Source organism: Heteronotia binoei, chromosome 20 (assembly GCF_032191835.1).
Source record: "Heteronotia binoei isolate CCM8104 ecotype False Entrance Well chromosome 20, APGP_CSIRO_Hbin_v1, whole genome shotgun sequence".
NCBI lineage: Eukaryota > Metazoa > Chordata > Lepidosauria > Squamata > Gekkonidae > Heteronotia > Heteronotia binoei.
In genome coordinates, this window is record NC_083242.1 from 37419188 (window position 1) to 37446793 (window position 27606).

General features: G+C 50.3%; 1 protein-coding gene across 1 annotated transcript in view; it reads left to right on the forward strand.

Moving 5' to 3' along the window:
• Positions 1-27606, forward strand: part of CLEC16A (C-type lectin domain containing 16A) — a 132882-nt gene that overhangs the window by 38867 nt on the left and 66409 nt on the right. The window contains exons 10-17 of the mRNA XM_060260795.1: positions 9485-9695; positions 16343-16457; positions 17930-18030; positions 21723-21845; positions 21989-22098; positions 23267-23311; positions 25014-25064; positions 27052-27180. Of these exons, the coding sequence (XP_060116778.1) occupies positions 9485-9695; positions 16343-16457; positions 17930-18030; positions 21723-21845; positions 21989-22098; positions 23267-23311; positions 25014-25064; positions 27052-27180 (885 nt within the window). The remainder of the gene's footprint in view (positions 1-9484; positions 9696-16342; positions 16458-17929; positions 18031-21722; positions 21846-21988; positions 22099-23266; positions 23312-25013; positions 25065-27051; positions 27181-27606) is intronic.

Consider the following 27606-nt stretch of genomic DNA (forward strand, 5'->3'; position numbering starts at 1 on the left):
GATCTTGCCGGCTCAGCATTTCACCTGCTGTGCTAAGTGAGAAGCTTGCAGTGCAGTGGAGGCGGCCAGTGGGCTGCAGTGGCCTTTGTTTGGGGCTCACTGCATTTCTGGCACTGCACGGCCAGTTTGGTGTAGTGTGGTATAGGGGTTAAGTGTGCGGACGCTTATCTGGGAGAACCAAGTTTGATCCCTCACTACTCCACTTGCAGCTGCTGTAATGGCCTTGGGTCAGCCACAGCTCTCTTATCTGGGAGAACCGGGTTTGATTCCCCACTCCTCCACTTGCAGCTGCTGGAATGGCCTTGGGTCAGCCAGAGCTCTCTTATCTGGGAGAACCGGGTTTGATTCCCCACTCCTTCTCTTGCAGCTGCTGGAATGGCCTTGGGTCAGCCACAGCTCTCTTACCTGGGAGAACCGGGTTTGATTCCCCACTCCTTCTCTTGCAGCTGCTGAAATGGCCTTGGGTCAGCCAGAGTTCTCTTATCGGGGAGAACCGGGTTTGATTCCCCACTCCTTCTCTTGCAGCTGCTGGAATGGCCTTGGGTCAGCCACAGCTCTCTTATCTGGGAGAACCAGGTTTGATTCCCCACTCCTCTACTTGCACCGGCTGGAATGGCCTTGGGTCAGCCAGAGCTCTCTTATCTGGGAGAACTGGGTTTGATTCCCCACTCCTCCACTTGCACCTGCTAGCATGGCCTTGGGTCAGCCATAGCTCTAATAGAGAGCCAGTTTGGTGTAGTGGTTAAATGCGTGGACTTTTATCTGGGAGAACCGGGTTTGATTCTCCACTCCTCCACCTGCACCTGCTGGAATGGCCTTGGGTCAGCCACAGCTCTGACAGAGGTTGTCCTTGAAAGGGCAGCTGCTGGGAGAGCCCTCTCCAGCCCCACCCACTTCATAGGGTGTCTGTTGTGGGGGAGGAAGATAAAGGAGATTGTGAGCCCCTCTGAGATTCGGAGTGGAGGGCGGGATATCAGTCCAATATCTTCTTCTTCCCCCACCCCCCTGTCTGTGTCTGTGGTCGAAGTCAGCGTGGGATGCTGGGCTCAGGGCAGGCTGTGGCTGCTTGACATAGGTCCTGCCAAGTTGCAGCCACCTCACAGTGACCCCAGCCAGGGGCTTTCCAGGCAGGTGAGATGCGGAGGTGGCTGGCCATTGCCTGCCTCTACAGAACCTTCCTTGGTGGTCCCTCATCCGAGTTCCAGAGGTCTGGTTTAGTAGAAGGCTGTGGCTCATAGAGCATCTGCTTGGCATGCAGAACCTCCCAGTTTCGGTCCCCCTCATCTCTTGTTAAAAGGATCAGGTTGTCAGGTCTATGACTATCTTCAGTAATAACAGCTCTCCATTTCATCAGGATTAGCGTTCCTTGCAAGACAGGACAGTACCACTGGCGAGGCCAGTGGCGCAATTAAGGCGGTTCAAACGGAGGTGAATATATATAGAAGCAGTTAGCCATTCCATGCGCGCCTAATTTTCTAGCACGTGATAAGTTCAGAAAAACTAAATTGTTACAAGGCAGACATTCTCTTACTACAATAGTCATTAGCAAAACACTCTTAACAAATATGAACATATGAAGCTGCCTTATATTCAACCCATCAAAGTCAGTCTTGTCTACTCAGACTGGCAGCAGCTCTCCAGGGTCTCAAGCTGAGGTTTTTCAAGCCTACTTGCCTGGACCCATTTTAGTTGGAGATGCCGGGGATTGAACCTGGGACCTTCTGCTTACCAAGCAGATGCTCTGCCACTGAGCCACAGCCCCATTCATGGCTCTCCAGGGTCTCAAGCTGAGGTTTTTCACACCTAATTGCCTGGACCCTTTTTAGTTGGAGATGCCGGGGATTGAACCTGGGACCTCCTGCTTACCAAGCAGATGCTCTACCACTGAGCCACAGCCCCATTCATGGCTCCCCAGGGTCTCAAGCTGAGGTTTTTCACACCTGCTTGCCTGGACCCTTTTTAGTTGGAGATGCCGGGGATTGAACCTGGGACCTTCTGCTTACCAAGCAGATGCTCTGCCACTGAGCCGCAGCCCCATTCATGGCTCTCCAGGGTCTCAAGCTGAGGTTTCTCACACCTACTTCCCTGGACCCTTTTTAGTTGGAAATGCCGGGGATTGAACCTGGGGCCTTTTGCTTACCAAGCCGATGCTGTATCACTGAGCCACTGTCCCTCCCCTTCTTTTTGGGGCTCCTAGAATTGGACCCCCTGGCCCAATCCTTTTGAAACTTGGAGGGTGTTCTGCGGAGAGGCACTGGGTGCTTTGCTGCAAATTCAGGGCCTCTAGCTCAAAAAACAGCCCCTCCCCCCAGAGCCCCAGATACCCACAGATCAATTCTCCATTATACCCGATGGGAATCGGTCTCCCATAGATAGTGATGAGCTTGATGGTTAGATGGTGTTGGGAGGGCCTAAATGCTTTCGTTTTCCCAGCCAGCATAGCAGGTGTTTTAGAACAGACAGAACAGTAACACAGTAAAATGGCAAGAGAACTTGACACAGGGGGGGGATGAAACCCTCCCAGAGGAGTGAATACTGAGCTGGGTGGACCAGTGATCTGCCTCAATCTGAGGCACCTTCACATGCGATTATACAGCAAGAGAAGACGTACTAAAAGGAAGGACGAGACACCCCGGGGCTGGGGCAAGCTGACCAAATTGGGTCTTGTCTCAGCACTGGAGGCAACCACAAGCCGCTTGCAGAAGACATCCGCAGCATCCAGCCCCTAGCCCACTCCTGAAGCAAAGAAGCTTGGTGGGTAGCTGTGTCGGTCTGAAGCAACAGAACAAAGTTAGAGTCCAGTGGCTCCCACAATTAGAAAAGATTCTCTTGCACATTCATCTCCTATTTTGACATGTTTATTGCTTCACCGTTGTTCCTCCTTAGTTAAATCCAAACAGCTGTTGACCCTATATACTTGTTATCCCTATATACTTGCATGGTTATAGAATGGGGGAGACTTGTCTTAGCAGTCTCTCTCGGCTTGACTTCGCGAACGAAGATTTAAGAAAGGTGCAGTAGTTCACGTCTGCTGCAGGCTCGCTGGTGGCTGACAAGACCAATGCGGGACAGGCAGGTCTGGCCAGAGTGGCTGCAGGGAAAAGTCTGATTTGGGGTTGGTGCTGTAGCAGTGTGATTCTTCCTCAATCTCCTTTTGTCCTCAAGCAATCTCCTTTTGTCCTCAAGGCGTTCTCAAAGGAAGAGACAGCCTGGTGGATGGTGTGCCTCCATGCTTTGCGATCTGAGGCTAGGTCAGACCACTGGTGATGCAACAGGTACCAAGGGATTTCTTCAAGGAGTCCTTGTACCTCTTCTTTGGTGCCCCTCTATTTCAATGGCCGGTGGAAAGTTCGCCATACAGGGCAACCTTGGGAAGGCAGTATGTCTTAGCAGTAGTATGTGTGAAAAGGATCTAGGGGTCTTAGTGGATCATACACTGAACGTGAGTCAACAGTGTGATGCGGTGGCTAAAAAGGCAAATGCAATTTTGGGCTGTATCAACAGAAGTCTAGTGTCCAGATCACGTGATGTGATGGTATCGCTTTACTCTGCTCTGGTAAGACCTCACCTGGAGTCTTGTGTTCAGTTTTGGGCACCACATTTTAAGAAGGATATAGACAAGCCGGAACGGGTCCAGAGGAGGGCGACGAAGATGGTGAGGGGTCTGGAGACCAAGTCCTATGAGGAAAAGTTGAAGGAACTGGGAATTTTTAGCCTGGAGAGGAGGCGGCTGAGAGGTGATAGGATCACCATCTTCAAGTTCTTGAAGGGCTGTCATCTAGAGGATGATGCAGAATTGTTTTCTGTGGCCCCAGAAGGTAGGACCAGAACTGATGGGTTGAAATTAAATCAAAAGAGTTTCCGGCTCAACATTAGGAAGAACTTCCTGACCGTTAGAGCGATTCCTCAGTGGAACAGGCTTCCTTGGGAGGTGGTGGGCTCTCCTTCCTTGGAGGTTTTTAAACAGAGGCTAGATGGCCATCTGACAGCAATGAAGAGCCTGTGAATTTAGGGGGAGGGGTTTGTGACTTTCCTGCATTGTGCAGAGGGTTGGACTAGACGACCCTAGAGGTCCCTTCCAACTCTATGATTCTATGATTCCTTGTTTGTCTCCACATATCTTAAAATATCTTTTTCACATTCAGGGGTGGGATTCTAGCAGGAGCTCCTTTGCATATTAGGCCACACCCCCCGATGAAGCCAATCCTCCAAGGGCTTGCGAGGCTCTTTTTTGTAAGCTCTTGGAGGAATGTATGGCTTGGTTTGCAAAGGAGCTCCTGCTAGAATTCTTCCCTGGGTCACATTACATGCTAATCTGCTGTTCAGCCTCTCTCTGTAAGTTTGAACTGTCGCTTTCCCTTTGTGACTATCTGAGGAAGTGTGCGTGCTCACCAAAACTCACACCTCGAATAAAACTTTGTTGGTCTTAAAGGTGCCAAAGAGGCTTGGTTGTTTGAATGCAAACAAGACCAAAGAAGAGGGAGAAGTGGACAGGAGTGTTCTGAGAGCTCTGCAGCTTGAACGTTGGGGACACAGCTTCTCCTTTTGCACACGGGCTAAGGTGGGCTTAGTGACTTGCCCCTGCTAACACTGGGGTTTTGTTCCTGACAAAGGAAGCGTTGACTCTTGAAAGGTCACACCTTGAAAATCTGATTGGTTTCTGAAGTGCTTCTGGATTCAAACTCCGCTCTTTCACAGCAGACCTAACATGACTGCCCTCCAGAACCTATTTTTTCATAGCTGGGCGGTGATTTCACTCCGTGTGCCGACAGTCCACGGAAGTGCCTCCGAGACCCCAGAAAGATGTTTCCAGTAACCAGAGGGATGGTATTAAGTGGCACATATTCATGCTCAGCGCCATGTGATGTGGGGAAGAAGCTGGCGTTCGGCAGCTGCCTTCCTTCCTGCAAGCGTGGCTTCGACCTGTTTCCTGCATCAGTGGGATGTGGCCAATGCCTGCACATCTCTGGTTTTTTGTTTAACCTACTTTCTCTCCTTCTTGTAACCCGGAGGCCATTGCTGGTGCAGTTGTCGTCATCTAGCTACTGGGACAACCCCAAATATATATATTTTTAAAGGCATATTTGCAAAACGTCTTTTGCCGAAGCAGAAGATGTGCTGCAAATCCTGCTTGCACAAAGTGCTGCCTCAGGCATTACACCAATCCGCATGTCGACAAACCTCGCGTGTGACTCGTAGTGTCGACGGAAACAGAGTGACACCCTTCTCAGGGTGCTGGCTTTGGTGGACTTGGGAGGGTGTGATTGCACTTAGCGTAGCCAGGACCGTCCCGGCAAGAGGAGGCTTTGCAGTCACTCAGTAAACTAAGAAGAATTGCAGATTTATACCCCGCCCATCTCTCTGAAAGAGGCTCAGAGCGGCTTACAATCTCCTGTATCGTCTCTCCCCACAACAGGCACCCTGTGAGGTGGGTTGGGCTGAGAGAGCTCTGACAGAAGCTGCCCTTTCAAGGACAACTCTGTGAGAGCTGTGGCTGACCCAAGGCCATTGCAGCAGCTGCAAGTGGAGGAGTGGGGAATCAAACCTGGTTCTTCCAGATAAGAGTCCGCACACTTAACCACCACACCAAACGGACAACAAATTCATAACAGAGAAAAGAGGTGCAACGTATTTAATGCAGTTTGACCCCTCAGGGCCTGATGGGGCACACTTGTCCCACCTGGCTTCAGATTCCTTCTTTCATTTGAATGCCGCCTTTTCTTGTCATGGAACTCAAAGAGGACTGGACGAGTTTATACCCTGGCTTTCTCCCCAACAGGAACCCAAAGCAGCCCATATTATTCTCCTCCCCTCCTCTGTATCCCCTGTAATGACCCCAAGAGGTAGCTTAGGCTGAGGATTGGGTGAGCTGCCCAAGGGCACCTGGCTGTCTTCTGAGGCAGAGCGGGGATTGGGGAACCCAAGTCCCCAACAGAGGATAAGCACCGGGCAAGAGGGGAGGAGAAGCCGCAGGAGGTGGTGGCAGCTACAGGCATAGACAGCTTCAAGATGGGGTTGGGTAAACATATGGAGCAGAGGTCGATCAGTGGCTATTGGAACTCTCTGCCTGGGTCAGTGATGCTCTGTATTCTTGGTGCTTGGGAGGGCAACAGTGGGAGGGCTTCTAGTGTCCTGGTTCCACTGATGGACCTCCTGTTGGCACCTGGCTTTTTGGCCACTGTGTGACACTGTGTTGGACTGGATGGGCCATTGGCCTGATCCAACAGGGCTTCTCTTATATCATTATGTCTGGGGCAGTGATGCTCTGTCTTCTTGGTGCTGCGATGGCACAGTGGGAGGGCTTCTAGTGTCCTGGCCCCACTGGTGGACCTCCTGTTGGCACCTGGGTTTTTTGGCCACTGTGTGACACTGTGTTGGACTGGATGGGCCATTGGCCTGACCCAACATGGCTTCTCTTATGTTCTTATGTCTGGGGCAGTGATGCTCTGCCTTTTTGGCACTTGGGGGGGCAACAGTGGGAGGGCTTCTAGTGTCCTGGCCCCACTGGTGGACCTCCTGTTGGCACCTGGTTTTTTTGGCCACTGTGTGACACTGTGTTGGACTGGATGGGCCATTGGCCTGATCCAACAGGGCTTCTCTTATGTTCTTGTGTCTGGGGCAGGGATGCTCTGTATTCTTGGTGCTGCGATGGCACAGTGGGAGGGCTTCTAGTGTCCTGGCCCCACTGGTGGACCTCCTGTTGGCACCTGGGTTTTTTGGCCACTGTGTGACTCAGAGTGTTGGACTGGAGGGACCATTGGCCTGATCCAACAGGGCTTCTCTTAAGTGCTGGGGCCCCAAGAGGAGAGAGTCCTGCTCAGCAAGGCTGATAGAGAGTGGCAGTCATTGGGAGATGAAGCGAGCCAAATTTACACAGGCGACAGAATTTCCTTTTCTGTTTCAAATACGAAATAGGTTGTGGAGGGGGGTGGGCTCTAAACTGAATCACAGCCCTGGTACTGGCAGGAGGAGAGTTCAGTCCGTTCCCCAATCTGAGCCTCCTAAACCTGCTGCTTTCCCTGCTCAGTCAAAGGCAGGCATCTTCCATGTGGTCTGAAAAAACGGCGTTGGGATGTGTGTGAAGGTCTCCCCTTCCCTCCTTACTGCTGCCCTTCTGCAATCTGAACACCGGCACTCCCCAGGCAGCTGCTGTAAACTAGAAACCAAAATTTTGAAGATCCAGTGGCTGGTTTCCTACGTGTCAGTGTCCTTCAACCCTGGCTTGAATCAGCGATGGGCCGGAAGAGTGCCATCCGTGGGAGTTCTCCTTGTCGTCTTAATTCGGTATTTAGCAGAGCTGTGACTTGAATCTGCAAACCCCTTCAGTTACTCCAATAATATCATGGGACTGTTTTTACCCTCCTCGTTTTGGATCTGCCCCCCCCCTCCATTCTGCCCTCCAGTGGAGCAACGTTGAGATACTATGAATATGTGAAGCTGCCTTCTACTGAATCAGACCCTCCCTGGTCCATCAAAGTCAGTATTGTCTACTCAGACTGGCAGCGGCTCTCCAGGGTCTCAAGCTGAGGTTTTTGTCACCTATTTGCCTGGACCTTTTAGTTGGAGATGCCAGGGATTGAACCTGGGACCTTCTGCTTACCAAGCAGAGGCTCTACCACTGAGCCACCGTCCCTCCCCTACGCTTTCAACAGTGGTTTGGCCCAAGAGTGGTTTTGCGCTGAAAGGAAGTGGCCCTGTTGACCTGTACCAATTTGGAAGGAGTATTAGGAGAGAGACTCCTGAACGTCTGTTGTCAAATTATAACCCTGAAATTCCAAAGAAAGGACAACCAGTAGCTGCACACGTTAACACTTGCATGGTACGGGAAGTCTAAGGAGATTCCACAAATCAGCAAGCAGATTGCTAAATAAGAGGCTTCTTTAATGGTAAAGAGAAGAGCCCCATGGCGCTGAGTGGTAAAGCTGCAGTACTGCAGTCGGAGCCCTCTGCTCACAACCTGAGTTCGATTCCAGCAGAAGCTGGTTCAGGTAGCCGGCTCGAGGTTGACTCAGCCTTCCATCCTTCCGAGGTCGGTAAAATGAGTCCCCCAGCTTGCTGGGGTGGGGAGGAAGTGTAGATGACGGGGAAAGGCAGTGGCAAACCACCCCGTAGAAAGGTCTGCCATGAAAATATGAAAGCAGCGCCATCCTAGAGTTGGAAACAACTGGTGCTTGCATAAGGAACCTTTCCTTTCCCTTAAGGATAAAACCTACAGCTTTTTCAAAGGATTGAGAATTTTGGTGAGATACAGTTGGAGTGGTGTAGCAAAGTTAATCGTATCCTGTTGAAACGTAACGAACTTTGAAAATGTGTTTTTTTGTTTATGTTTTGTTTTGCTCTTCTTAATCCTTTTCTGATAAAGTTGTAAATTCGATGTCTTAATAAGGTGATTTTTAAAAGTCCTTTTTTGCAGCGGTGTGTCTACAACAGCTGCCGTCTGCACATTTTCCATCTAATGAAACATTGCTTGAGAATAAGCCACCCGATACCTGTAGTAGCTACAGGCCACTGCAGGCCATCGTGCTTCTAGGTTACCTACTCCTGCCCTCTCCTCATTCCTGTGCTTCTGGAAAGGAGTGAGCTGTTGCTTTCTGCCCCTTGTAGATTTACGGGTGTATTCTCAACAAAAAACACAAGCTCAGAATTCTGTGTGAACTCACCCAAAAGACCAGCCTCCCCCCACATGCGCACACACACGCCTTTAAGCCAGTTTGGTGTAGAGAGCCTGTTTGGTGTAGTGGTTAAGTGCACAGTCTCTTATCTGGGACAACCAGGTTTGATTCCCCACTCCTCCACTTGCAGCTGCTGGAATGGCCTTGGGTCAGCCAGAGCTCTTGCAGAGCTGTCTTTGAAAGAAGAAGAAGAAGATATTGGATTTATATCCCGCCCTCCACTCGGAAGAGTCTCAGAGCGGCTCACAATCTCCTTTACCTTCCTCCCCCACAACAGACACCCTGTGAGGTAGATGAAGATATTGGATTTATATCCCGCCCTCCACTCCGAAGAGTCTCAGAGCGGCTCACAATCTCCTTTACCTTCCTCCCCCACAACAGACACCCTGTGAGGTGGGTGGGGCTGGAGAGGGCTCTCACAGCAGCTGCCCTTTCAAGGACAACCTCTGCCAGAGCTATGGCTGACCCAAGGCCATGCTAGCAGGTGCAAGTGGAGGAGTGGGGAATCAAACCCGGTTCTCCCAGATAAGAGTCTGCACACTTCACCACTACACCAAACTGGAAAGGGCAGCTTCTGGAAGAGCTCTCTCAGCTTCGCCTACATCACAGGGTGTCTGTTGCGGGGAAAGAAGATGAAGGAGATTGCGAGCCGCTCTGCGTCTCTGATTCAGAGAGAAGGGCAGGGTATAAACCTGCACTCTTCTTCTTCTTAACAGGCCCATTTGTATGCAACAGTGACTCGGCCTGCATGCTGCGCGCCAAAGTTCTGCTGCCGATCTAACGAGTTCGGTTTGGTTGTGTCCTCCTCTTAGACTAAGTCGGGCATCAGGTGCTTCATCAAACCTTCCGAGACGTTGGAGCGGTCCCTGGAGATCAACAAGCACAAAGGGCGGAAGAGGCAGCAGAAGCGGCCAAACTACAAAAACGTCGAGGAGGATGAGGAAGAAGAGAAGGTGCCCGAGGAAGGCCCAGAGGGCATGGAGGGCACTTCCAAGGGTGTCAAGCCAAGCAGAGAGAACGAAGGTGAGCGTGCCAGTCAGGGCGGACAAACAAGTGAGCTAATCCTGTTCATGAGGGTCTGCTTTCTAATATGCCTTTGTGTTGTGCTCTTGGATTATCAAAGATTTCAGGTTTTCACGGCTGGTAACATCATTAGGGTTTGTAGAATCTTTCGGGATCAAGTGCCGTGTTCTGCTGGAGAAAGCAGCCAAGAAGGTCAGAGCGCCTGCTCCGGCTGCAACGCCACTGAGGATGTTCTCCGCAGCTGAGAACAAAACGTCTGGAAGGAAAACTTTCTCCAGTAGAACACGGCACTTGATCCCGAAAGATTCTACAAACCCTAATCTTGTATTATCATTTGTAATTCAGTATAATCCCAAGCTGGGAGCTGCTGGACTATCTCACCTCAGCCACAGACCCCCTCTCTCCCCGAGCACTTCCCCACCTGTCAAGCATTGATATTTCTCAATAATCAATCTTTTGTTATTGAATCAAAAGTTGCTTTATTGTAGAAACTCCATAGCTTTGCCAAGGACAGAATCCTTGGAAGTGATGACGTACACAGACAGTTACTTTATAGGATAACTTCAAAGGATAACATACAGATGCAATTTGAGTCACGGGTTCAAAGGTTACTGCATAGTATCTCTTTTACCACTAAGGAATGCAAGCTATTAAAAACATCTCCCTTTCTCTGACTTTCTCTGAGAGCCGATAAGACCTGGCTGTGTGAATCTGGGGGAGCAGCAAGGCTAACCTGAACATCCTTGGGCCAGATGGATCTATTATTTGCCCTTATGTTGTAAAAGAGGGGGGAGCAGGAGAGAGTGGTGTTCTGCTCTTTGTCTTGTGGACCATCATGGCACACAGAAATATGCATGCTTGACATACTGCCCCCCCCCTTAAGACCCTCATCGAGGTTTGGAAGGATATTCAGCATAGAATTTTTTAATCAATTCCAGTGCTTTTACATTTGAGCTCTCGACCCACTCATCGTGTGCTACGGAAAAATGTTTCCATCTAATCAGAAAATACAATACACCCCTCTTCAGTTTTGCATCTAGAATCTCTTTTACTTCACTATGATTCTGGTCCCCAATTGGAATAGGTTCTGGAACTTGGGGTCGAGGGTACCAAGGCGTAGCTCCAGGGTCTCTCCGGAGTAAACTGCAATGAAAGATGGGGTGTATCTTACTAAACATCTTAGGTAATTCAAGTTCTACTGTCACTTTATTGATTACACGTTTAATATGGAACGGTCCCAAGAACTTGTAGGCCAGTTTTTTAGAAGGCTGCGGTAAAGGTAAGTTCTTGGTTGATAGGAATACTGTCTCTCCCACTTGAAAATCCCAAGCGGGTGTATGGCTTTTGTCATAATGTTTTTTATAAGTCTCTTTCGCCATTTCCAGGTTCTCTTGGATATTTTTCCAGACTTTCCCCAGTTTTCCCCACCACTGCTCAAAGGTGATGGTATTTCTGGTAGTGCTCCCCCAGGCAATAGAGGGAAGGGTTCTCCTCATAACCATTCACTACTAAAAAAGGAGAAGTCTTTGTGGAGCTATGCATACTGTTATTGTATCCGTACGGGAGGAGGTCTGCTGAATTCGACTGTTGATAGTTCACAAAACGCCTTAAATATTGTTGTAATAAGGCATTTACTCTCTCCGCCTGTCCGTCTGTCTGGCGATGGTACGCGGAGCTCAATCCCTGTTCAATTCCCGTTAGTTTACAAAACTCCCGCCAGAAGTTGGCAACGAACTGATAGCCTCGGTCACTAATTAACTTGTCCGGGAACGAGTGTAATTTCACCATGTGTTGGAAAAATAACTGCGCCAATTTTTTAGCCATGGGTATTTGTGTGCAGGGAATAAAGTGAGCTTGTTTAGAAAAGGTATCCACTACTATCAGGATTACGGTTTGCCCCTGCGAAGGAGGCAGCTCTACAATAAAATCCATTGAGACTACTGTCCATGGTCTTGTGGCTGTTTCCAGAGGCTGTAATAACCCGGGGGGGTTTCCTCGCCTTCTTTTAGCCATTATACATATTGGGCAAGAGGTAATAGTGTATGAAATATCTCTCTTCATGAACGGCCACCAAAATTGTCTATTCACTAAGTGCAGGGTGCCCTGTGAGTTTATTGTCGTGACAAAACTGGAGTACTTCTTTTCGGAGGCTTTCTGGCACATACAGCTTACCGTCCTGGTACCAGAATCCCCCTTCGCCCTTTTTTACTCCTTTGGGCCTAGCCTCTCCTTTCTCTACTTCGGTGATCAGTCTGTCTCCCTCCCATTTTTCTTCCACCGTCTCGCGCTTCGCTTTCGAGTGCGTAGTCACGGCTCCCCCTAACTGACTGGGAGAGATGATAGAATCGATCACCTCCTCCCTCTGGCTGTTGTGCTGAGGAAGTCCTGACAATGCGTCAGCTAGAAAGTTCTTAGATCCAGGGAGATGTTTTAACGTAAAATCGAATTTGGCGAAGAATCCCGCCCACCTGATTTGCTTCTCAGTCAATTTCCTGCGCTTAGTTAGGGCTTCCAGGTTTTTATGATCTGTCCATATTTCAAACGGGACTCTTGCCCCTTCCAACTAAGACCTCCACATTTTTAGCACAAAGTCACTGCAAAAGCCTCTTTATCCAACACTGACCAGTTCCTCTGTTCATGAGAAAAATTTTTGGAAATGTAAGCACAGGGTTTTAGGGTCCCCTCCTCATCTGGTTGCATCAGAATTGCCCCCACAGCGACGTCGCTAGCGTCACACTGGACCACGAATGGTTTCAGCTCATTGGGGTGGATCAAGATGGGTTCACTAGTAAACAACCTCTTCAGTTTATTGAATGCTTCTTGGCACTGGGCTGTCCAGTCTAATTTGGCCCCCGGCCGTTTGCCCTCTGGGCCTTTCCCTTTTGTTTTCAGGAGGTCTGTTAAAGGAAGCATGGTGTGGGCGAATCCCTGTATAAAATTGCAATAAAAGTTCGCGAATCCAATGAATGATTGGAGCTGTCTACGTGTCCTTGGGGGTTCCCAATCTATCACTGCTTGTATTTTGGCAGGGTCCATGGCTAACCCCTTCCCGGACACTCGGTAGCCCAGGCAATCCAATTCCGTCTTGTGGAATTCACACTTGTACAATTCGGCGTACAGTTGGTTATTATAAAGGGTCTTTAAGACTTCTCTAACCAACCTCACGTGGGATAGTAAGTCTTTAGAATAGATAATTATATCATCCAGATACACTACTACCCCTTTATACAAGTACTTTCGCAATACTTCGTTTATAAAGTTCATAAAAACTCCAGGGGCCTCTTGGAATCCAAAAGGCATGACTAAATATTCAAACTGTCCCATCGGCGTGTTAAACGTCGTCTTCCATTCATCCCCCTCCTTTATGCATACTCGAAAGTAAGCATCTCGCAAGTCCAATTTCGTGAAAATCTTTCCTTCTGACACAGTACTGAGCAAATCCTTTATCAGGGGTATGGGGTACGCATTGGATGTAAAAATCGCATTAATCCCCCTAAAATCCGTGCAGAGCCTGAGCCCCCCGTCTTCTTTCGGAAAAGCACTGGGGCGGCATGGGAGGCCATGGCCGGCCTTATGAACCCCCGTTTCAAATTTTTATCTAGAAATTTGCATAGCTCTGCTTTTTCAGCCCACCCCATGGAGTATATCTTGGCTCTTGGGAGGTCCTGCCTTGGGATTAATTCGATTGCACAGTCAGTGTTTCTATGGGGCGGTAGTTCATTGGCTTCTTCTTCACTGAACACTTGTTTTAAGTCTCTATACTCCTTGGGGATTGATTTTACTTCTTCTGCGGTCAAACATAATTTCTCGTTCACCGGGGGTGACTCCGGGCCTCAGTGTTCCAGTGGTGGGCCCCAACGTTCCAGTGGTGGTGCTCACATCTCCTGTCTCTAAAATCTGTAATCTGATCTCCCCACCTTATGTCGGGTTCGTGTTTTGCTAGCCATCCGACTCCTAAGACAATGTCAAAGGATGATGATGGGGCTATTACAAAGAATTCAGTGTCCCAATGGTCTTCTATTCCCATTGGTACGGCTTGGGCTTGTTCAGTACATGGTTCCCCTCTCATTATTGTTCCATCCATTTGCTCGAACTCTATGGAGTGTGGTGGCGGACTCTTAGGGAGCCCCAGGGCTTCCACTAACTTGGGTGTGATTATGTCTCTAGTGCACCCAGAATCGAGCAAGGCTCAGGCATGTATAAACCATTTTAGACTAGGGTTTAACAAAGTCCATGAGATGAAAAACAAAGTCCGTGTTATTCTCACCCTCAATGGTGCCGTTAATTCCGCAACCTGCTGCTCGGCACCTCTCGGTGCAGGTCGTCCCCGTTTTCCGCCGGTTCGTCTTCCCAGGCGTCTTCTCCCAGCTCATCCACCCCGATAGTTTCCTCCTCCCGAGAAGTCGCCGATGCAGAGCTCCCTTTTGTGAACTCCTTCGCTCGCCCTTCCACCTTCTTCGCCTTGGGTGCGCTGGTCTTTGGAGTGAGGGGGGGCCTCGAGGTCGTTCCAAGCAATTGGCCGCCAGGTGGTTTTGATCGCCAGACCAAAAGCAACGTCAGGGGGTAGCCGGTTTGGTAGCTCCCCCAGCCTGGCTGGCCTTCTTCCCTTCGGGTTTTGCCCCCGACCAAGACTCACGTCCCCCCTTACCCCCTTGCTGCTGTTGCTGCTGGAGGGCCACTCACTTCATGTTAGTTTTGACTTCACCCGCTACTGTACCCACCCTGCCAACGTGATAGGGTGGGCTTGCTGAAGGGCTCGATCCAGTACACTCACATTTAGGTCTCGCTGCAACTGTTCTGTCTTCATTTGCTCATTCCACCCCCGTACTTTGGCCGCATTGCCTCTGAATTCAGCCGCATATTCTCTTACTGCTTTGGACCCTTGTTGTAGGTCTCTCAGTGCAGTAAGGGCTCTTGTTTCCTGCAGGGGGTCTTTGTACTGGGTCAGTAGGGCTCGCAGGAACACCGCGACGTTGTCTAACTCAGGGCTCCTGGTTTCGTATAGACTCACGTACCACCGTTTGGCTGCCCCCTTCAGCTTCAACCCCAAATAATGCACTCTGCTGAACTTGTCGGGGAAGGTGTTCTGCCAATAATGGGAGGGCTTCTAGTGTCCTGGCACCACTGGTGGACTTCCTGATGGCACTTGGGTTTTTTGGCCACTTTGTGACACAGAGCGTTGGACTGGATGGGCCTTTGGCCTGATCCAACAGGGCTTCTCTTATGTTCTTCTGTGACACAGAGTGTTGGACTGGAGGGGCCATTGGCCTGATCCAACAGGGCTTCTCTTATGTTCTTATGTGACACAGAGTGTTGGACTGGATGGGCCTTTGGCCTGATCCAACAGGGCTTCTCTTATGTTCTTCTGTGACACAGAGTGTTGGACTGGAGGGGCCATTGGCCTGATCCAACAGGGCTTCTCTTATGTTCTTATGTGACACAGGGTGTTGGACTGGATGGGCCTTTAGCCTGATCCAACAGGGCTTCTCTTATGTTCTTCTGTGACACAGGGTGTTGGACTGGAGGGGCCATTGGCCTGATCCAACATGGCTTCTCATGTTCTTATGTGACACAGAGTGTTGGACTGGAGGGGCCATTGGCCTGATCCAACAAGGCTTCTCATGTTCTTATGTGACACAGAGTGTTGGACTGGATGGGCCATTGGCCTGATCCAACAGGGCTTCTCTTGTGTTCTTATGTGACACAAAGTGTTGGATTGAATGGGCCACTGGCCTGATCCAACATGGCTTCTCTTATGTTCTTATATGCCAGAGGGTTGGACTGGATGGGCCATTGGCCTGATCCAACATGGCTTCTCTTATGTTCTTCTGTGACACAGAGTGTTGGACTGGATGGGCCACTGGCATGATCCAACAGGGCTTCTCTTATGTTCTTATGTGTGACACAGAGAGTTAGACTGGACGATCCATTGGCTTGATCCAACAGGGCTTCTCTTATGTTCTTATGTGACACAGTGCTGTACTGGATGGGCCATTGGCCTGATCCAACAGGGCTTCTCTTATGTTCTTAAGATGGGGCCGGCCTGGGCAGGGCAAGAGGCGAACAGAGGTGGATTGCCGTTGCCTGCCTCTGCAAAGCAAACCTTCACTTCCTTGGTGGCCTCCCAAGCATTTCTCAGGGCTGACTGTGTAGTTTCTGAGATGTGATGAGATGGGGCTAGCTCGGGCCGTCCAGGTCAAGGCAAGAGATGTTCAGAGGTGGTCGGCTGTTGCCTGCCTCTGCGTAGCAACCCTGGGCTTCCTTGGTGGTCTCCCATCCATGTATCTGACCATGGCTGACCCTACTTAGCTTCTGAGAGCTGCAAGAACCAGGCATCCAAGTCAGGGTAAGGTGCACCTAATCCCACTTTATTTATTTAATTTTAATTGACAGTCTGCCTCTCTGAGATCTGAGGGAAATTACATAACTGTCTTAAAATGCAGTGTAAAGAGTGTCATGCATACAACAAAGAAGGGGAAAAAAGAGGGATTGCGACATTAGATAACAGTGCAAAGAGAGCATTATACTGCTTGCATCCAGCAGCAATTGTTGTTGTCTCCTTGTTGATTGTTATAGACCTCTGGCCCCTTCTTGTTCTGAACCACCAGCAATGATTTTCAATTCTGTCCCTTGTCACTTCTTCGCAGAAATCGAGATGGTGATCATGGAGCGGTGCAAGCTGCTTTCTGTGAAAGAGCAGAACATAACCGACGAAGAGAAGACGGCGGCCGCATCTGGGGCCAAAACATCTAACTGGAGCAGGTATGGGGGGTGGGGAGAGTGACAACTCTTCGCCGTTTTCTCCAGGCTGAGCCCTGCGCAGATCAATGCTGGAAAGTTCTTGAGTTCTGAAAAGCTGGTGCTTAAATTGTTCATCCGTGGCGCAGAGTGGTAAAGCTGCAGTACTTCAGTCCAAGCTCCGCTTACAACCTGAATTCAATCCCGGCAGAAGCTGGGTTCAGGTAGCCAGCTCAAGGTAAACTCAGCCTTCCATCTTCTGAAGTCGGTAAAATGAGTCCCCAGCTTGCTGGCGGGAAAGTGTAGATGACTGGGGAAGGCAATGGCAAACCACCCCGTAAAAAAGGCTGCCGTGAAAACGTTGTGATGTGACATCATCCCAGAGTCGGAAACAACTGGTGCTTGTACAGGGGACTACCTTTACCTTTACCTTTAGGAGAGCCAGTTTGGTGTAGTGGTTAAGTGTGCGGACTCTTATCTGGGAAAACCGGGTTTGATTCCCCACTCCTCCACTTGCACCTACTAGCATGGCCTTGGGTCAGCCAGAGCTCTGGCAGAGGTTGTCCTTGAAAGGGCAGCTGCTGTAAGAGTCCTCTCAGCCCCACCCACCTCACAGGGTATCTGTTGTGGGGGAGGAAGGTAAAGGAGATTGTGAGCCCCTCTGAGACTCTTTGGAGTGGAGGGCGGGATATAAATCCAATATCTTCATCTACCTCACAGGGTGTCTGTGTGGGGGAGGAAGGGAAAGGAGATTGTGAGCCGCTCTGAGACTCTTCGGAGTGGAGGGCGGGATATAGATCCAATATCTTCATCTACCTCACAGGGTGTCTGTTGTGGGGGAGGAAGGTAAAGGAGATTGTGAGCTGCTCTGAGACTCTTCGGAGTGGAGGGCGGGATATAGATCCAATATCTTCATCTACCTCACAGGGTGTCTGTTGTGGGGGAGGAAGGGAAAGGAGATTGTGAGCCCCTCTGAGACTCTTCAGAGTGGAGGGCGGGATATAAATCCAATATCTTCATCTACCTCACAGGGTGTCTGTTGTGGGGGAGGAAGGGAAAGGAGATTGTGAGCCGCTCTGAGAGTCTTCGGAGTGGAGGGCGGGATATAAATCCAATATCTTCATCTACCTCACAGGATGTCTGTTGTGGGGGAGGAAGGTAAAGGAGATTTTGAGCCGCTCTGAGACTCTTTGGAGTGGAGGGTAGGATATAAATCCAATATCTTCTTCTTCTACCTTAGTTCATTTATACCCTCCCTTTCTTGCCAGTGGGGACCCAAGGCAGCTGAAATGATGCAAGCCACTCTGGGGAGAAAAGCGGGATATAAATGAATGAAATAAATGAACACTTTCTATTAGGAAGTGTTGCGTGGCCCATGCAGGGCCACTTGGCGCAGTAGTCCCATGGGGGTCTCTTGGGGGGAAACGGCTCCATTTTCTTGGTAGCAAACAGCAGAGCAGCGGTGTCAAATTCTGAAGCTTCTGTGTCTCCCTCAGGCCGTTTCTGGAGTTGGTGTACAATGCCCTGGAGTGCGCAGAGGACGACTACTACGCTTTGTTTGTGCTGTGCCTTTTGTACGCCATGTCTCATAACAAAGGTAGGAATCCTCTGTTTCAGGGACCCACGAAACACTCCCACCCTCTTGCCGTCTGGCCCCAACTCAGCGAGCAGAAACCTCTTAGGATGGGGGTGCCCAACTTTCCTGGCACCCATCAAGTGTTTTGAGGAAGTGGGTGGAGGCTTTTGCCCAGCAAATCTTCTGATTGGCCGTTGGAGATTCGATTGGCTGTTGCTTCAGCGGCAGCTGTCTCCAGAGGACGAGGATCTGAATTGTGTGACTGAAAGTAAAGCACGGCAGCCATTTTGGTGTTTTAACCAATTTATTGATAGCATATGGTTACAGAACTTAATTTCCCTTCGTTGCTTCAATACTAACCCATATGACTTTTCAATCCCCCCTCCCTCCAATATAGACTTCCCCGAGGTTATAGATTCTAATTCAACACTAAAGATACATCTGACTAATCAAAATTCATTATATAAATATTTCCCCCCCCTTCTTGCTTCTTCGTTTCCCCCCCCCCCATTATTACTAAAAAATTGTCCAATGTCTTCTTACATTCGACTCTTTCTCTATGTATTCTTTAAACTTCCTCCACTCTTTTTTAAATATCTCCAAATCATAGTCTCTTAATGTTCTAGTTAATTTATCCATTTCACTCCACGATAGAACGGCAGCCATTTTGGGGCAGGCTCCGCCTCCTGCTGCCGCCATGTTGTGGCTGTGCCCACTGTGGTGTGTCAGAATTCCAGAAGTTCCCACAGCCTCTGAAAAGGTAGGGAAACTCTGTTTTAGAATCTGGCCCCTTTAAAAAAAAACATTATGCATCATTATAGGAACAGAATTGCTTATCTGAGCACCCTTGTTCTACAGTATGTGCTACAGCAAACAAGAGTTTGCACCTGCTCATTTTGACCTGAGTAGCCCAGGCAAACCCAGTCTCATCAGCTCTTGGAAGCTAAGCCTGGTCCAATTCAAGAAATATCTGGGGACTTTGGGGGTGGAGCCAGGAGACATTAGGGGTGGAGCCAAGATCAAGGCTGTGACAAGCATCATTGAGCTCCAAAGGGAGTTCGGGCCATCACATTTAAAGGGACGGCACACCTTTTCAATGCCTTCCTTCCATAGGAAATAATGAAGGATAGGGGCACCTTCTTTGGGGGCTCATAGAATTGGACCCCCCTGGTCCAATCATTTTGAAACTTGGGGGATATTTTGGGAAGAGGCACTAGATGCTGTACTGAAAATTTGGTGCCTCTACCTCAACAAACAGCCCCCCCCCCCCCGGAGCCCAAGATACCCTTGGATCAATTCTCCATTATTTTCTATGGGAATAAATCTCCATAGGGAATAATAGAGTTCCCAGCAGACATTTCCCTCTCCTCCCCCCCAGCTTTCTGATGTCTTGTCCTGATGACCTTCCTTTTGACAGTCCGTGTCAGCGTTTCCCCAAACAGACAGAGATTGTACTGGTTTGCGTTGGCTCTCCGGACATTCAAAAGCAAAAGTTTCCCAATGTATCTTTTTGACGGTGACAACATTCCATGAATTTCTCCTTGTGGAAGACGCCCCAGAGTGTGTTGCAGCATTAGAAGCTGGGATATTAATGGGGGACTTCCAGGAAACCAGAGAATGGGAATATAACTCCGTTCTGCGTAGAAGACCCATGAGCCCTCTTGCCCTGGAAGATCTGAGCAGAGGGAACCGAATCTTTTGGCAGGCTGCGAAAAATCCCTTTTTGTCGCCATGATGAATTGGACATCAAAACTCCCAGGAATAAAATTGTGCTGAAACGACGACTCTTAGGTGTCCGTCGCTTGAAATAATGGCAAACGGAGCGTGCCTTTTGACGGGAGCAGAGTATTTTTAATGACGCTTTGCCTCTCGCTGCCAGATTTCAGAAGGAGCTGTGCCAGGTGCTGGCGCGATAGAACAGAGCGGCCGCTGTGCCTTTAAACCCCCGCCCCACCAATTTCCCCATTCCTTGTCAGCCCCCAAATGAATTTCCAGCTGAGCTTGCTTTTTCCCCAGGAGCCCCCACCACATGGTATAAAAAAAGTTGATGGTTGGCTGATGAATATTAAGGGAAATGAGCAGCCTAAAGGATTTGAGTCTTGGAAGAAATAGAAGCAGCTGTTTGGTCTTTTTTCTCTTGAGACTTCGATCCTCTTCTGAACGTGCTGAAATGCCTTAGCTTGGGGAGAATAAACCATATTTTTATTTATTAGCTAAGTATATACTTCTGTTTTCCATACTCATTCAGACTTTAATAGAAAGCCAATCTGAGAGCTAAAGCTGACATTAAAGGAAACACAGTGAACATCTGATGAAGCCAATGGGCAGCGGGTTCAGGATGGGACAAAAGGAAATACTTTTTTATGCAGAGAATCCTTTGAAATGTGGAAATCGCTGCCCGAGGCTGTAGCGATGGCCGCAGGCACAGACAGCTTTAAAAGGGGAGTTCACTGAGGAGAGTTCTGTAAATTGGTACTAGCTATGGTATCTGAAGGGAACCTCCATGTTCAAAGGGAGTAAACCCCCAAGAGGCCACACCGGGAAGGCCTTGCCCTCTCTGCCCTGTTGTTGGACCTCCAGAGGAGGGTGAGACGGGAGGCTGGACTAGATGGACCCTCCCTGGTCTGATCCAGCAGGGATCTTCTGATGTTCTTCTCAGGGGAAGGCCTCAGCCTCTCTGCCCTGTTGTTGGCCCTCCAGAGGAACTGGCTGGCCACTGTGTGAGGATGCTGGACTAGATGGACCCTCCCTGGTCTGACCCAGCAGGGCTCTTCTGAGGTTCTGATCAGGGGAAGGCCTCAGCCTCTCTGCCCTGTTGTTGGCTCTCCAGAGGAACTGGTTGGCCATTGTGTGAGACAGCAGGCTGGACTAGATGGACCTTCACTGGTCTGATCCAGCAGGGCTCTTCTGAGGTTCTTCTCAGGGGAAGGCCTCAGCCTCTCTGCCCTGTTGTTGGCCCTCCAGAGGAACTGGCTGGCCCCTGTGTGAGACAGTAGGCTGGACTAGATGGACCCTCACTGGTCTGACCCAGCAGGGCTCTTCTGAGGTTTTTCTCAGGGGAAGGCCTCGGCCTCTCTGCCCTATTGTGGGCCCTCCAGAGGAACTGGTTGGCCACTGTGTGAGACAGGAGGCTGGACTAGATGGACCCTCCCTGGTCTGATCCAGCAGGGCTCTTCTGGTGTTCTTCTCAGGGGAAGGCCTCGGCCTCTCTGCCCTGTTGTTGGCCCTCCAGAGGAACTGATTGAGGCCACCGTGTGAGACAGGAGGCCGGACTAGATGAACCCTCAGTGTTCTGATCCAGACACCTTGCGAGATAGGTGGGGCTGAGTTAGCTCTCCCAGAAGCTGCCCTTTCAAGGACAACTCCTACGAGAGCTACGGCTGACCCAAAGCCATTCCAGCAGCTGCAAGTGGAGGAGTGGGGACTCAAGGCCGGTTCTCCCAGATAAGAGTCTGCACACTTAACCACTACACCATACTGGCTCTAGGTTTTTAGGGCGGTAAAGCAGAGGTAGTTGAATCCCTGGAAGAGAGCTGGTGTTGTGGGAGTCTGTCTGGAAGCACAGAAGGGTTTTCCATGGGCCTGGCTTTTGGGCCACCACCAGCCTGTCTCCCCAAATCAGCGGCCTTCAGTCAGCTCTGCGGTTTCTCAGGAACCTGCCTTGGCAGCTCTCCGATGCCCACTTGCAACCAGCGCTTCCCCTTGCTTTGCAGGAATGGAGCAGGGGACACTGGAGCGGATCCAGCTGTCGGCGCAGGACGCAGAGGGGGAGAACGCCTACAACCCCGTCCTGGCGGAAAGGCTCATCAGGATCATGAGCTCCGCAGCTCAGCCAGGTAGGCCGAGGGCTCCTCCTTGCGAGGGAGGGATTGCCCCCGCTGCAGAAGGGCCGTGCCACTCAGCAGTCGAAAGCAGTCACCTGTTGCTGCAGGAAGGTTTTTGCCTAGCTCTGTTTCCTTTCCCCCCTTCCTCTCTGCAGATGGCAAAATCCGTTTGGCGACCTTGGAGCTGGGCTGCCTGCTTTTGAAGCAGCTGGTGGTGTCCCAACATGGCAGCATCATAAAGGATGTTCACTTGGCCTGTCTGGAAGTACGTGTGAAGGGTTTTTCTTGGGGGGGGGGACGGTCACTGCCACAGGTTTGCTGGTCCAGCGTAACTGGTGCTGTTGGTCTCCTCTGTTGGCCTGGCTGTGCGGGAAAGCCCGCCAACTTCCCGCAAGTCCAGCTGGGAGAGCCAGTTGGGGAGGGAGGTTCTGGACACGTGACACCAGGGAGGCCCAGGCACAAAACGCCCTTGTTCTCCCTGACGCCGCTTTCCCTGGATCTACTGGGATCTCCTCTTGGGGCAGATCTTCGGCTGCACCAACACGTCACACTCTAGCTGTACACCCACCGCTGGGCTGTCTTTTTCCATGCAAGAAAGGCAGTTTAAGAGTTATTGCATAGTGCTTTTGGTGCCACAGAGCCAGCATGGGATAGCGGTTAGAGAGTTGGAATGGGATCTGCGAGGGCTGGGTTCGAATCCCTGCTCATAAGAACATAAGAGAAGCCACGTTGGATCAGGCCAGTGGCCCATCTAGTCAAACACTCTGTGTCACACAGTGGCCAGAAAAACCAAGTGTCATCAAGGGGTCCATTAGTGGGGCAAAAGCCCTTCCACTGTGCCCCCCCCCCCCAAGCACCAGAATACAGAGCACCACTGCCCCAGAGAGTTCCAACGATAAGCTGTCGCTAAGAGCCACTGATGGACCTCCGCTCCAGATGCTTATCCATTCCCCTCTTGAAGCTGTCTATGCTTGCAGCCGCCACCACCTCCTGTGGCAGCGAATTCCACATGTTATCACCCTTTGGCTGAAGAAGGACTTCCTTTTATCCATTCCAACCCGACTGCTCAGCAATTTCATTGAATGTCCACGAGTTCTCGTATTGTGAGAAAGGGAGAAAAGGACTTCTCCATCAAAGAAGCTTGCCAGTTGACCGTGCTGGTTGCCAGCTACGTAAAGTCTCTGCCTTGCCTACCTCACAAGGTGGTTGTGCAGATAAAATGGAAGAGAGGAGAGAAGTGTGCGTTATTTTGGGTCCCCAATGCAGGCAAAAGTGGGGTACGGACTGAAGCAAATGCATAGCACAATGTCCCACAGTGCATGAGTGACTCCCTCGTTTGGCAGAGGCCTTCCTCTGCCCTTCTAACCTGAGATCTGTTTGCCAGAGATGTGATTAAGCATATTTTGAACTGAGACATTTGCTGTTCCTTCCAGGGAGCCAGGGAAGAAAGCGTCCACCTGCTGCGGCGTTTCTACAAGGTATTCCCTCGCGTTTAGTATCCCCAGCCGCCTAACAGAAGAGAGGGTGGAGGGGAGCGTTTGGGTTAGCCCCAAGAGAACAGTTGCAGTTGGAAGGTGGCGGAGGAGGCTAGATGGATCTTTCCCTGGCTTACCAGCACAGAGGTTGCTCAGTGGGCATGTTGTTTCTTTCACGAGAGTAGACCCTTTGGCAAAGAGGCCCCATGCGTTCAACCAGCACTAATTTTGTAGCCCATTTTAGAGAATTCTCTGTAGAGCGTTGCCCAGAGGAACCCGTGTCAAGAGTCCCCCAGCGCTGCCTTCAGGAGAGATTCCCTCCTGCAGTGAAGTTCGCTGCGTGGCATGTCCCACTGCCCACACCAGACCCTGTCCATCCGCTGCTCCTGGAGGACAAAAGTGGCCCCTTTCATAGAATCATAGAGTTGGAAAGGACCTGCAGGGTCCTGCACAATGCAGGAAACTCCCAATTTCCAATTCCAAAAACCTTTATTGGCATAACAGTTTTAAAAAACCCTCACAAACGCCTCCCCCTAAATTCACAGGATCCTCATTGCTGTCAGATGGCCATCTAGCCTCTGTTGAAAAACCTCCAAGGAAGGAGAGCCCAGCACCTCCCAAGGAGGAAGCCTGTTCCACTGAGGAACCGCTCTAAACTCACAAACCCCTCCCCCTAAATTCACAGGATCTTCATTGCTGTCAGATGGCCATCCAGCCTCTGTTGAAAAACCTCCAAGGAAGGAGAGCCCACCACCTCCTGAGGAGGAAGCCTGTTCCACTGAGGAACTGCTCTAAACTCACAAACACCTCCCCCTATATTCACAGGATCTTCATTGCTGTCACATGGCCATCCAGCCTCTGTTGAAAAACCTTCAAGGAAGGAGAGCCCACCACCTCCAAAGGAGGAAGCCTGTTCCACTGAGGAACTGCTCTAAACTCACAAACCCCTCCCCCAAAATTCACAGGATCCTCATTGCTGTCAGGTGGCCATCTAGCCTCTGCTTAAAAACCTCCAAGGAAGGAGAGCCCACCACCTCCTGAGGAAGTGCCACATTGCATGCCATTTCCCCAAATTGCATGCCTGCCACTGTTCTTTGCTTTCTCTAACGTGAAATTGGGGCTGGTTTGCATACGAGGTGGCTGTAAAGAGGTCTCCTCAGGACCACAGTGGAGGGCACCATGGGCCTGACCAGCTTAGCAGGGCTCCCATGAAGTTGTTGCCAGCGCACCCGCACAAGGACACTGTGATAAAGTTGGCGTGTATGCAGTTGGTACAAAGCGTAGCTGCCGTCATAAGGACTTTGGCAGCAGAATTCCTGGAGATGCCAGCTTGAGCATGGCAAACGTGCCGCATGGTATCTGCCACTTCCTCAGTAGTGGCCTCGAGTCCACGCCTGCCTTTTTTTAAATTCCTGGAAGCTGCAAAAGGGAAAACGGGCCTGCGACTTCTCAGGCATTCCCTTCAAAAACAGTGCCAGTAGTTAAGGTTATATTTTCCATTATGGGGTTAGCTGCCCTTAAACTCCTGCAGCTGAAAGAGAAATTAGTCTCAGGGCTCAGTTAGTGTGGCCAGAAGGAGTTTCTCCAGGAATGTAGGTTGGCGGGCGAAGAAACGTGCTCTCCTTTGAGGCTTGCTGGCCGCCATTTAATGAGAAACAGACAGTTCACAAAGGGACTAAGGCAGCGGTCTTTTTTTTCCTTAAAGGGAGAAGAAATCTTTCTGGATATGTTTGAGGACGAATACAGGAGCATGACGGTAAGTGATGCATAAAGAGCGAGGGCTGGGTCCGCATTCCAGGCGCCCACCATGAGTTTTTAAAGTGCTGACAGGGCTAGGTGGGACTTCTGTCGAGCAGTTGGAGATCTGATTGGCTTTGCGGGGTTTTTAAAAAATGGCTTTTGGCCACAGCTGCCTCCGCAGGCCTGTGTGGCTCTGAGGCAAGCTGGGTGTAAGCGAGAAAATAACTTTAAACCATTTTAAAAGGCTTCCTGTCCAGCAGCGCTTCGACCTGAAATGTTGAAGAGTTACTGGGAGAGTGACGCATAGCCTCAGTCCTTGAAATTTTGTGGCCGGCTCCACCCCCTGTGGCAGCCATTTTGTGACTCCACCCCCGCCCTGTGTTGGAATTCCAGAAGTGCCCACTGGCTCAAAAAAATAGGGGACCATCTCTTTGGAGGGACGGGCAATACGGGGATGTCCGTGTGGATTCTCTTGGGGGGGGGGCTGCATGTAGAAAGGGGGGGGAATCTAGGGCTTAGCACCAAAAATGTTGCGTTTTGTTCAGAGCTCAAAGGCGAAAGCATCGTTTGTCTGAATTCCTTAGGGCTTGCTGAAATGCATGACAAGTTATTTAAGCGGCAGCGACAAAATGTTGTAGTAGACGTGTCGCGAGGGATCTGTCGGTGTGGTCTTGCCTCGCGTTCTTTGCCAGGCGGAAGCGTTCCAAGTTGGCCAGTCTCATCTGTCCAAAAGGTTTCCCAGAAAAGAAACCAGGACCCTGCTTGCAATAGGAAGAGCTGGGAGACTCGTTTCATCATCTGGCTGGGGTGGGGTGGGGTCGGGTGGTAATCTTTTCTCCAATAGTAAGACTCCAACTCCTCCCCCCCCCCCCCCCATACCATGCGACAAACTACTTTTTGAAACTGAGCAGACCTTGGAGAGCGATTTGCCTTCCTGGGGAAGGCCTCCTGTGAAGGTTTTCAAACACAGTACTAAGCAGTTCAAGACTTCAGGCGAGCCAGAAGCAGGGTGGAATCCCACCTCTGCTGTCTTTAAGACACTGGAGTTCCACACACGACTGAAAAGAGCCATGCCATCGTCAGTTGTAGCTGTACAATTATTTGTAATTTCTGAAGTGGCAGTCGCTAAAAGCTCTGGTTTTTCTGCCGAATTGTGAGCAGGCGACTGAAACAGACAAGTCCTGCTCCCTGGAGATAAAAAGTTCTGTAAAACAGGACTCCATCCAGGCATCGCACTTGTTTGCCAGCTAGAGCTGCAATCGCCACACCCTGGGTCTGTTACACAAAGTGTGCAAAAGCGCAATGAGAACGAGAGGAGTATGCGATGCGTGGCTGAAAGGGGTGGGAAAGCGAGTAGGGTGGGAGCAGAAGAAGGAAAGGCGGCTGGGTCACCCCAGGCAGGGGCGTTCTGTCAAGAGTTGTGCTGCTGCAGAGAGAGGTGTGCATTTCCCATTGTAGGCACACGAGAGAGGGCCTTTTTGGTGACAGCCCCCTGATTACAGAACAGCCTCCTCAGGGAAGTGTCCCTTGCCCCCTCACTCTTGATCTTCAGCAGGCAGTTTCTTTAGGGCTACATATGTCTAATTTAGTTTTTAGTTACTGGTAGTCCTTATTGAGATTTAAAATTGTGGTCTGTTGTGTTGTTGTTTTTTAAAACCATTGTTTTATTCACATCGTAAGCCGCCTTAAGTTCCACAAGGCAGCTAAAAAGCATTGTAAATAAATACAGTAAATTCTTCCTTCTGTTCCTGGGACGGAAACCGTAGACAGCTGGACAAGCATATGGCTCCGTGTAAAATAAAACCAGTAAAGAATAGCCACTGGAGTGGGAAGGGAGGGGGGCCTTGCTTGCCCGTGATCCGAAGAACCAAGATCTGGGTCGTCCCTTGGGTCCGAGAGGGCTTTGGGCTTATTCCATTCAGGGGTGGAGCGGGGAAGATAAGTTGCAGGTCGAGTTTGGAATGTTCCATTGCGCTCTTATGATGGGGAGGTTTCTTTCCCAGCTGAAGCCCATGAATGTGGAATACCTGATGATGGACGCTTCCATCCTGCTCCCGCCGACGGGGACCCCGCTCACAGGGATCGATTTTCTCAAGAGGCTGCCGTGTGGAGACGTGGAGAGGACGCGCAAGGTGACTTCTTCGGGGCTGTGGGGACTCTCTAATTGTGGGGGGGGGGAAGGGAGGAGGAGGGGCCACACTTGCTGGGCCACTGCGGTCCATCTTCACTCCCGCTCCCCTTGCGCAGGGTGGAAGGGACCGTGGACGTGCCACAGGGACCCCATAGAGGTCACACAGCAGCTGTAACAGAGGGATGCAAAACAGCCACTAAACCTCGCCGCGTTCAATGTGCTCACTGTAAACACTTGTATAATAAGTATTTATGGGCCAACGCCTTTCTGGGAATTATTAGGAAGGGAATTGAAAACAAATCAGCCAGTATCATAATGCCCCTGTATAAATCGATGGTGCGGTCTCATATGGAGTACTGTGTGCAGTTCTGGTCGCCGCACTCAAAAAGGATATTATAGCATTGGAAAAAGTGCAGAAAAGGGCAAC